General features: G+C 38.8%; 1 protein-coding gene across 1 annotated transcript in view; it reads right to left on the bottom strand.

The window, feature by feature from the left end:
• Positions 1-608: 608 nt before the first annotated feature.
• The window catches only part of cdan1 (codanin 1), a 12,175-nt gene continuing 1,727 nt past the window's right edge, over positions 609-11,056 (bottom strand). Inside the window, exons 4-28 of the mRNA XM_020616648.1 lie at positions 10,518-10,711; positions 10,103-10,219; positions 9,932-10,010; positions 9,675-9,795; positions 9,289-9,398; positions 9,001-9,090; positions 8,791-8,866; positions 8,376-8,581; positions 7,136-7,268; positions 6,797-6,940; positions 6,486-6,652; positions 5,770-5,851; positions 5,537-5,626; positions 5,401-5,455; positions 5,085-5,221; positions 4,888-4,991; positions 4,366-4,515; positions 4,157-4,220; positions 3,904-3,982; positions 3,160-3,371; positions 2,731-2,838; positions 2,565-2,628; positions 2,155-2,366; positions 1,487-1,594; positions 609-1,393 (exon numbers count right to left, since the gene is read on the bottom strand). Coding sequence (XP_020472304.1) covers positions 1,271-1,393; positions 1,487-1,594; positions 2,155-2,366; positions 2,565-2,628; positions 2,731-2,838; positions 3,160-3,371; positions 3,904-3,982; positions 4,157-4,220; positions 4,366-4,515; positions 4,888-4,991; positions 5,085-5,221; positions 5,401-5,455; positions 5,537-5,626; positions 5,770-5,851; positions 6,486-6,652; positions 6,797-6,940; positions 7,136-7,268; positions 8,376-8,581; positions 8,791-8,866; positions 9,001-9,090; positions 9,289-9,398; positions 9,675-9,795; positions 9,932-10,010; positions 10,103-10,219; positions 10,518-10,711 — 3,025 coding nt within the window. The 3' untranslated portion in view covers positions 609-1,270. The remainder of the gene's footprint in view (positions 1,394-1,486; positions 1,595-2,154; positions 2,367-2,564; positions 2,629-2,730; positions 2,839-3,159; positions 3,372-3,903; positions 3,983-4,156; positions 4,221-4,365; positions 4,516-4,887; positions 4,992-5,084; positions 5,222-5,400; positions 5,456-5,536; positions 5,627-5,769; positions 5,852-6,485; positions 6,653-6,796; positions 6,941-7,135; positions 7,269-8,375; positions 8,582-8,790; positions 8,867-9,000; positions 9,091-9,288; positions 9,399-9,674; positions 9,796-9,931; positions 10,011-10,102; positions 10,220-10,517; positions 10,712-11,056) is intronic.

The following is an 11,056-nucleotide window of genomic DNA, read 5'->3' as shown; positions in this document are numbered from 1 at the left end:
TATACTTATAAATCGACTAATAAAGTTACTATTTTATGGAGTAATAGACCGAATGACCAGATGAAAGCCCATAAACAGGGGGGGGGGGGAATTCTTTTCGTTTTGAAAAAACTTGTTGATTTGAAATAAAAATTTGACCAAAAGTCAAGATTTTTACTTAGAAATTGAGATAAAACGTTAAAATTATTAGATAAAATGTCAACATTTTGGTTTACTATGTCACACATATTAGATAGAAAGCAGAGAATTTAACACACCAAATCAAAATTATGTCAAAATGTCATATTTTGACACACTAGGACAAAAGTTGTTATAAAAAACAAACATCTTTAAATTCATAAACTTGGGCTAAGCCATAATTATGTGATGAAAGTGAAACATTTGGCTATCAGATTAGATAAAAAGTCAAAATTTCAACTTATAGCAAACATTTCACTTAAGTGTTTTTAAAACCAATGACCAATTTTTCTCATTTCCATAGATTTACTGATCAGTACAGTCATACATTGTATAAGATCCTAGGCTTTATCATGACACAATGATTTTTTTTTAGCCATTATGAAACTGGAAAATCAGTCAGACGAACACACAACAAGCACAACCTATAATACATCTTTATTATATTTTTAATTTTGCGGTTACATAAAAATAAATCAATTTAAAAGCAGCAGTGAATACAGCACTTGTTCAACATGAACAAACCACAAACACAAATGCGGTGTTGCATTCATCACAAAACATGCGTTTCACTAGTAGTGGCGGTCAAAGGCAGTGTTTTAAAGTGCTATACTGTAATAAATATTTATTTTCTCTGGTGGGTCTAAAACTAAGAAAAACTTCACTTTCAGTCATTTTTTAGAACTGGACTAAAGCAGCATCTATGACTGTGGTTTGTCTGGTGCAATTTCATGTACAAGTATTTTTTTTTTGTACATTTTAATGAGGCAATGTCTTTATATAAAAACAAAGCTACTGGCATGACTCCTAGCTACCTGCACCTGACTGGTGGGGCTTTCTGGTTGGCTTCATAGCCACATTAGAAAAAGAGAAGATGGACTACAAGGGACACAGAAGGCTGCTGGCACTTAACAGGTGCAGAACTGTGCAGAGGATGACTGTGGAATCTCTCTGATGGCCTGTGCAGAATGTGCAACTGGAAAAACTGGCAACAACGGGAAGTGACGGAGAGCTGTCAACCCTTTGAATGACACACTGACAGAGCTGATCATTCAACAGATGCTCTGGGATTATTTGGGCAGTATTATCGCTGTCATGTTGTGCCCTCTACTGTCTGATGTGAGATCTGCAGCATGTCCAAGTGACTTGTTAATTCAGCCAAAGGGGAGGAGGATTTCATGCTCTGTGACTGCAGCTGAAATTTCTCTATCAGCTCCTGAAATGAGAAAACAAAGTAAACATGAAATATAGGAAATGCGTCAAAGACGTCACATCAGTAAAAGCAATAATTCCTAAGGTGAACCCTCACCGCTGGCAACGCCAAGTTTTTTAGCTTCTTCCAATGAGATAGGACCTCGTCCTCACCCAAGATTCCTCTGTCAACCAGCTTTCTAACAAGGAACAGGTAGTTGTTCCACTAAAAAATAAAGGAAATCATTAAAAGACCTCAAATATGCAACATATATATATAGAAGAAAATAATGACAGTCAACGGAAAAATAATATAATCACAAATCAATGTAAAACAGATGGAAAAATATACAAAGTCAGAAGAAAAAAATGTTAATTAAATCCAGTGTAATCATGCCTTAACTACAGTATGTCAGTTCACTGTTTAAAAGGTACTCTACTTAATTTCTTTTGTCTTGTTTCCTAGCTCCAATGTAAACTACAGATGCCTGGTTGTGAAAAAAAAAACTATAAAAATGCAGCCTCCAGTCTGAAGCTAGCATTAGCTGTCCAACGAGTAAATGTGTCAAGCCAGTAGAACACCCCCGCTTTACTGCTAATGTGACACAAAGCACTAACTGGAATTACTACCAAATTAAAATCATATGTAATTTGCACAACTATATGTATGCATATACAGTATGTGTTGAGGTACTTGAGGAGAATAGCCTATAAAAATAAGTAGAGGTAGTTACAGTAACAGTATTAATATTTCAATATGAGTCATAGCAGTACTAGTTGATGTACCTCCGTGTCACTGCCCTTCAGCACAGCAGTGACAGTAAGTGGACTGAGGAGCAGGTGGACTGGGGCGGAGGAGCAGCAGTCTCTCTCCCACAGCTCAGAAAGCTGCTCCAGCAGCGCCCTAACAGGAGGCTCTGACCCTGAACCAGGACCCACAACAGCCTCACCACCTCTGCTGCACCCTGACACAGACAGCACCGGTAATTCTGCAGACACTAAGCAGAAACACAAAACATCAACTAGACTTTTCTGTTTCTATTTTAGCAGCATAAGGAAACTTAAATAATAAATAAGATTGTTTATGATGAAGTGGCACTCGTGGGAATTTATGAGTTTACAGTTAAACACAGCACACATTATAAAAATGTTGTTTTCCTATTATTAAGAGTTTTTCAAAGCCTGGACTCCCTTACCCAGTTTACAGGCTAGTAGGACAGTCAAGTTCAGCAGCATCTGCTCTGACAACACAGTTGAAAACTAAGTGAGGAGATAAGAACACAGTGTGATCAATACTGGCAAAAATGAGAAAAAAAATCCAGCACAAGTGTTGTTTTGTTGCACTTGCAGTGTCTCCTGTACCTTTCTGCAGGTCAATGTGTCTCCCACTCTCTGTAGCAGTGTTTTGAGCTGAGAGCCAGATGGCAACTCCTCCTCAGTCCTGGGACCCACTGCAATGCTCAGCAGCTCCTGCATTCAGCAGAATTTCAGACAGACCTGATTCATGTTCATTTCAATAAGAAGTAAGGTTTATTCTTTGGATTTACTTTCCAACATTTGGGTGAAACAATGTGTGACATAACACTAATAGCTTGCTCAAAATAACTGAAAATTTAATATCAACACTCAGAGGAAAAATGAATTTCAACCAAAAGGTCTATTTTTGCTGAATACATTCCTTGTAACCGCCCTTAGTAAGTACTACAGAGCATCATCAAATAAAGTAGAGCAAAGATAAATAAATATCAACTTCCCAGTGTGCCAATAAAATACACTTTTAAACAAGTATACCTTGATCTCAATGAGGATGTCTGAGGGCAGTGAAGCGCTGTGGTTGCAAAGTGGAGGGCAGGATGTCACTTTCTCACTTCCTTGTTTTCTCCTGGGAGTAGTCGACTGCTCCTGGATGACCAGCTCAACTTCGCCAAAGTCTGGAGGCGTTGGGCTTCCCAGAGCCTTCATCACACGATCATACCGGCTCTTCCACTCTCGCCTTATGAGCGCTTGACAGTGAGAAAATAGAGTGAAACTTTTACACTACGTTCACACTGCAAGTCTTAGTGCTCAAGTCAGATTTTATTCTCTATATCTGATTTGTATTCTGTCACAGTTCACATTATCTTTAAAAATGTGGCCAAGATCAGACTCCAATGTGAACTGATCATGCCCTGATGTGACCGACATGTACAGAAGAACAACAAAACATCACACGCAGCATGCAGTTCATGGATGTAAACAAGGAAGTCTGTAGTAAGGAGATCATGGATGTGAATCTGTACGCATTCAATTTTAAGATATTGTGTAATGGAAGTAGGCGAATGTTGAAGCAGATTATGAATACATAAAGAATGAGGGGAAGGAGAAGGTATGGTGTTATTACAGCTTCCCACAAGTACACGCTACAATGAATGTTGCTCGAGAGTGACGTAAAAGTCGTATTCAAGTCACCTTGCTGTTCAGACTGAGGGCGCATTTTAAATCATCATCATACATATGTGCTTAGAAAAAAACTGGTATGGTGCTTTAACTAGTTACCTGTAATGTTGGCAGAGAGCCAGCTGCAGGCTTTTTCTGTCGCAAGACGTTTGGTGATGTTTTCAGATGTGTTCAGGACCTGGACAGAGTCAGTGGGTTAAAGACATGGGAACAACATATGTGTAAGTTTCTAGTGATTTTTTTTTTCTTCCCTGCAAATCTGCATTTGTAGATTTGATGTTCCTTCTAAAGAAATGTGTCAGACTGACTTGACATAATATCATTTTTGCATGGTGATCTTAGAAGGCCTTACAGCAGGGGAGGTCTCAGCAGGGAGCAGAATTCGTATGGCTTCAGGACTTTTCTCGCAGCAAAATCTGTAGATATACAGATCAGGAAGAGATCAACACACAGAGGTGGAAAATGGCATTAAAAAAAAATCAAATGGTCATTTAAATCTTTAAGTCTAAGGATTTTAACAATGACAGGTTTGCCGGTTGCTTGTAAAAGAGGGTGTTGTACCTGGTGGCTCTTGCCAGGGCCTCCAATCCTGCATCACACAGCTGAGCACAGATGGAGTCATTCAGTTTTGAAGGATTGGAGTTTGGCAACCCCAGTCCTTCTCTCAGCATCTTCTCTCCCCTCTCCACCAACTCACTGACTAATGTAGCCCTGTTGAAGGTCCCCAAATAAATTATGCACTTGTACACACATGATCCTACATAGTAATGCGGAAAGTAAGTTTTAATACACTTCTGTAAAATACCTATACATAGGGTGGCGAGTCCACACCAGCCACCACCTAAGATGGTAATTTTGAACTGTTGGAGAGTCACTAGCCTCTTAGGCAGACACCCAACCTAAGTTACAGGCTGATTAGCTGCTATTCTAAACCTTGTTTTCAATTCTAAGATGGTATTTGTTGGAAAGCTGATCAAAGTACAACCAAGAAATGAGAATGATACAATCGATTTGGAAATTGAAAAATTCACAACTGCTTATGTATTCTCAGACTGAACCACCCCCTGGTGCTGTGATACCAACTTCATATGCTTGACGGCATTGGATCCAACCCGCTCAGCTACAAACTCCACAGTGCGGCGCAACGATGGAGGCTGGTTGTGAAAGAAGGCCTGCTCGAGGTCCACCTTTGCAAAAGAAAAATTGACACGTTTAGTTCTCAAACACAGGCAAGTCACTGCTGTCATTTCAAATGTCTCTTTTCTACATCTGTTATTTACCTGTAGTTTCTGCTGCAGCCTGTTGGCAGTTGGTGTATCCCTGGGCTCAGCTGAAGTGGGAGTGATCTTGCGAATAAATCCTCCACTCTTGGCCGTGCTTCCAGACACAAAGGCAGCTAGGAGCTTTCGAAATTCAGCTGGATGGATAAAATAAAGGTAGGGCATCGAGTCAAGGCCTAAGCACACACTCGTTACAATGCCATTGTTCATTTGTGGTGAGTATATCGAGACTAAATCTGACCTCTTCTATTGAGAACACTGTGTAACAGCAGTACTATAAAATACACATATAAAAGACTGACAAATTTTCACTCACCAAGAAATGGACAACATGTATAGAGAAGCTGCTGATCCACTAGTGGAATGCAGTCCTGACAACAACAAGAGATGCCTCAGTATAAATGAGAAATCACCAGTGGGCATTTTATACACCTGCGAGACTGAATACTTACAAGTCCTGCACCACTTGTGTTGCTGTCCTCCAGCTTAGCCACCTCGGTGAACTCGCTGGTGAAGAAAATGTCCTCAGGAATCACAGGAATCTGTCAAATTACATGAAATATGAAGTAATATTATTCAGATACAAACATTAAAGTAAGCTCTGCAGGATTTTAAATTGCAACCAGTCATGTTTTGCTACACATTATATATATATTTATATACAAGTCTAAAAGTCAAGTCTCACCTGGAACAGCCAGCCCAGCACAGACACCATTAATAGCTTGTTCAGGTAACACATTTCTCCACATCTACCCAGGAGCATTCTCCTACACGCATACAAAAGTCATATTTAACACGATTTTCCAAGAACACGGCAAACACTGACCAAGAAAATAAAAAGCATTTGTTTGTTTGTATGAGGTTGTTTAGACATGTTTCAGATTTTAATTCGGTTTAGGAACGTTTTCAGGTTATTTTTCTACAAATTATAAGTTGCAAAAATACCACTAAGACATTAACAGCAGACCAAACACAATGTGAGACTCTATTCCAGCTATAATTTATACCTCAAAAACAAACACTAATAGAGCAAATAATATATATATGGACAAAATATTCCTTAAAACTAGTGCTGAACTGAACTGCTGTCAGTAATGCCTGTAATGAATAAATAAATATTCTGATGATAAATTTTAGTAGTATTTTTACATCATGTACATTTTATTTGAAGCTTATTTGTTTTGTTAGGGGAGGCACAACAAGCTGAAGCCTAAATAAAATACTTAAAGCAGCACTTAAAGCATTAGTTGCAGCTTATTTTTAAAAATTATTTTGCTGCTTTGTGTAGCCTCCACACCTCCAGAGGCATGTTTATCAGATTTTACAATGGCTTTGATCGTGACTTGGCCTATCAAAACAGCAGGCTATATAATGTTTAAGGTATAAATGTGAAAGACAGACCTGTAGAGGAGAAGCAGCATGCCCAACACAGTCCTATAGCAGAGTAGCATGGGGCCAATAAAGTCCAACATGGAAAGGAACTCCACCAGCCAGGGCACAGTCAGGATGATGCGCCTCCTCCGCATACTGTTACTCAGCACAGCACACACATCCAGCACAGGAACACTCTGACACATCCAGAGTGAGAGAGAATTTGTAATGACATTAAAATGCATGGAAACAAATACACATTTACATGTGTACCACTGCTGGTCTGGACTAAATAGAGAAATAATTTAAAATTGGTGTATAATCATTACTTTTTCTCTCACCTTGCTGCGCAGTGTTACAGCAGCCTCCTGTATCTCTCTGGATGGTCTCGCCGATGTTTGGTAAGGCAGAAAAGAAATGAACCCCAGAAACTTAGCCAGAAGACGAGCCAGAAGCAACACTGAGGCGAACCGCTGCTTCTCATCCTGACAAAGGTTTATATAATAATTAACAGCATGTTGGTTAGTGTTTGTTCAATCTAGTACGTTTGGAATTTCATACTGAAATCCTTTCCATCATGTTTAAAATAACACTGGTTGTAAATGCAGCTTGATCCAAGATGAAAGGAAACTTGAAAGCAAATCCAATGACATTTCAGTATTGTCTCACGGTCTGCATACCTGCTGCTCCATGTCCCCATCTCCCTCCTCCTCTCCCTCCCTGATGGAAGCAGCAGGGCTCAGGATGGACACCTCATCCAGCTGGAGGAGCTGCTGACACAGGCTGTCCTGCAGGTGCTGGTTCAGCTGGCAGCTGGTACACAGAAAGTACAATGTGTTAAAGACAAGCGACTCTGTATAACAAAGATGGATGGATGATACCAAAGCTCCAAAGCTTGTTTCATTTCCGTGACGCGCACTGCTTAAACACATTGTCTGAGTTTGCGTTAAATGAAAAATACCGTGTCAAAGATGGCTTCAGAAAGAGCTCTGACAGTTTTTCAGATAAACTAAGAAGATCACTGAGTGATCTCATGTGATGAGCTCAGTGGGATAAGAAGAGAGGAGAATAACTAATGAAACATGATGCTGCCCAATACAAAGACATAAAAGTGTGACAGCGTTTCCACCTGATACAAAGTAACAAAAGAGTAATTAGCTAATTTAATGAATATGATTCTCCAGTCACATCACATTGTATTTCATATGACATGTTACAAAATCAACCATGAAATGTAAATGCATGACACTAAACTAGACCAATGAGGCACATTAATATCTTATGTCAACAAACATATTTTATATCTAGGTTTTATGGACAATTATTTTCCTCTAATATATTACACAGCAACATCTATATTAAATGCAATATTTCCAAAGGTATTACTGACTTAGTAACAACATGCAGGCATCTTGGACTTTGACTTGACTTACTGCACTAACATTTACAGTGTTAGTCATTCAATCCCAGTCTTCAAGAGGAGCTATAACTGTTGCAAACCACCAGATATCAATGTGTTGTTTTGTAATCAAGCCCTGAACCCACAAATCTCCTTTCCTCACAAAGAGAAAGAAAGCCCCAAAGTTTCATCAGTCTTCATCCAACCATCACCATTGTAGAGTTTTGTACTGAAGACAGAAACCTTCAACTTTTAACAAATGGGAACTCCCACATGCAAAAGAGACTCCGGATAATAAAATCATAAAATTATTGCTGTGATGACAAGGACATAATGAATAACTACAATATCAATGCAGCTATGCTAATTTATAAATAGAAGCTAAATGATATCTTACATAATAGGTCAAACTTTCATAAAACTGAGTTTAAGTAGCAATGAAATAAATATCAGATAAAAACACAATATTATGTTTTAATGACACATTAATTGGCCATATTTGCTTGGATGCATTATCTCACCAACTCGCTGTCTGCAGGAAGTCCCTGAAGAATTCCTGGTGACCGGGAAAGGATGGAGGAGGGCAGGGCCCAGCGACTCCATGAGGCTGAATGAGACGCTCCTCAAGGCGCTTCAGGCGCCCCAGGCTGTCAGCTCCGAGGATACCTAGCAGGTCAGCATCAGGGGTGTCTCCAGGAGAGCTGTTCACACTGGGGCCTTTACACATCTAAGAAAATGGCAAATTGTGAAACTTACAGTATTTTTCCAAATGCGTGTAATATGACACACTTCAGTTTAAAAGAGAAATGTCTCGAAGGGGAAGATAAAGTCAGGAAGCTGCTGAGGTTTTAAAATGTTACTGCTGCAGGTAAACGTCCATCACAGTCTAAAAATATTAGGTTAAGATCCATAGTGTAAGTGTGGATGACGGTCTACCTGAATAAGCTGTTTCAGGAACAAACGAGCAAAATGAGAATGACTTCCTGCAGAGGTCAGCTGACTCATCATTCCTCTAAAGAAGAAGATGGAACAATGAAATGCATAGACCAAAAGTAGACCAGATAAATGGATTAGATAAAAACGGTTTTAATTAATTTTTATATTACCCTTGTCCATAAATTAAAACAATTTTAAAACCAAACTTGCCTTATTCTACTCCCAAGAGCAGTGTCAAAGTTCCACCCTGGTTCCTTGTGAAAATCCTCCCATTCTCGCAGCAACTCATAAAAAATATCCCTGTAAAAAAAGGCAGAATCATCAAATGCAAAAGCATGGCTGATGTGCTCAGCCTGTACATGGCCTATTTATGATCATTAAGAAGTGCTGTTTTACCTCATGTGCTTCATACTTCAACTGCCATACAAATACTTTTTACAGGGCACAAGGTGAGAGGGCAGCTTTAAAAAAAAGAAGGAGGAGGAAATTGTGGCATACCTCTGTTTTTTAAAGGTGTGGAAGGCCTTGTCACTACCGAAGTTGGACCTGTTGTCAGTAGCAGGCTGAAATGGGACTGAGTGGATGAAAGTGGACACTGAAGGAGAAAGCTGGAGCACAAAAAGGATGAACACAAAAGATATCAACCTAACAAATAGTGCAGAACACTTTAAGTTGTCTGAACATTTTTAGTAATGAACCAAAACAAAGATTCATGAACATGCTCAATATATTTAATACTTAAAAATGTGTTAATCAATATACACAATAATTTTAAACAATTCTGTTATTTTATTGTCTTAAAAACACCATGGAGTATTGGGACCAATATATTATTTAAATCAATTCCACAATCTCACTTGTACAATAAAGTTCACATGTGCTACCTTGGCTATGCTTCTGTCCTGGGCTTGAGTGAGACGGTCCCTGAGATCCGGACAGAAAGACGACACCCTTTCGTTCTCTGCCAACAGCCGCAATGTACACTTGTCCAAATGAGATACCAACCTTACACATGACAAAAGATGTTTCAACTCAGAAGTCAACTAAGCGAGCAATATCACTTCATAGGGGAAAAACTATGAGCTGAAATATGTTAGGGGATAACCGAGGAAAACCGTGACACAAGAATAAAGAAACTCACTGAAACTGATTCCGCAGAACTTTCACTGCAAAATACACACAGTTGTGTACTTGTCTTAGGTAACGTCTCTCCAGAACAACTGGAAATGTGAAGAAAAACTGGCTCAATTTCAAGTTGCGAAATCTGAACATTTTGATATTACAAGACTAAAAGTAAAATTATACAACACACCTGAATTTACTGCAGACAGACTTTCCTGTTCTTCATCATCATGAGTGTGAGGGCATCGAGACGTTAGCAACTGCATTACAAAAAAAAGCTCCAGGAAAATATTTGGCACTAGGTTTTCTGTAAGACATAAAAATACAAATGCTCAATTTCTTTATCTCTGGACAACTTCCAAATCACTTCTGAAAATGATTTTATTTTCAGGTATTTATGTGAAATTACTTTTCATAAAATACACTATTTATTCCCAAAACATTCTTAAAATGTCAGAATGATTTCTTGTTATGTGTTGGGTCTACCATCTTAATACTCTATTCTGTGTAACTTATTTTTGTTTTGTTGTCTGTAAAAATATATCTTGTACGTTTTCCCTCCAGTTTCTTTACTAGTAGAATATCGCCCCCATGTGGTTATTTACCTGAAATGCAGGTACAGTACAACTCTGCCAGGAGATCCAGCTCCAAGGAGAAGGTGACTTTGGATGGTTCAGGGCAAGGTGTTTGTAGGTCTCCTGTAACTTTAGATCCTGACCTAAGTCCTGAGTCCTTAGTAGGGGTGCATGGGTCCAGAGAAGAGGGCAGAGGACAGCTAACCTGCTGGGCACGCTTTGACCTAAAATCAAAAGAGCACAGGCTGTTAGATCTTGTAACACATGTAGAAACCTGAAGAAGACTACCACTGTTATGTAGACTATTAACTACTAAGACTACTTTACACTTCGCATGGTACTATTTATATTTTATTTATTTTATACACACAATAAAACACGCAAAGCCAAACAAATAGGACAAATGTGAGGAGAGGCTCATACCTTGGACCTACTTCCAACTAATATGTAAAACATAATTCAAGAGAATACAAAAAACATCTATGACAAATAACCAAGGGTTAAAAAAGATAAAAAATACTAATCATAACCAAATTTGACATAAAACAAAAACACACAATGTACATAAA

The sequence above is a fragment of the Monopterus albus genome, unplaced genomic scaffold (assembly GCF_001952655.1).
Source record: "Monopterus albus unplaced genomic scaffold, M_albus_1.0 scaffold176.1, whole genome shotgun sequence".
NCBI classification, from domain to species: domain Eukaryota; kingdom Metazoa; phylum Chordata; class Actinopteri; order Synbranchiformes; family Synbranchidae; genus Monopterus; species Monopterus albus.
This window is presented reverse-complemented; position numbering and strand designations above follow the sequence as displayed.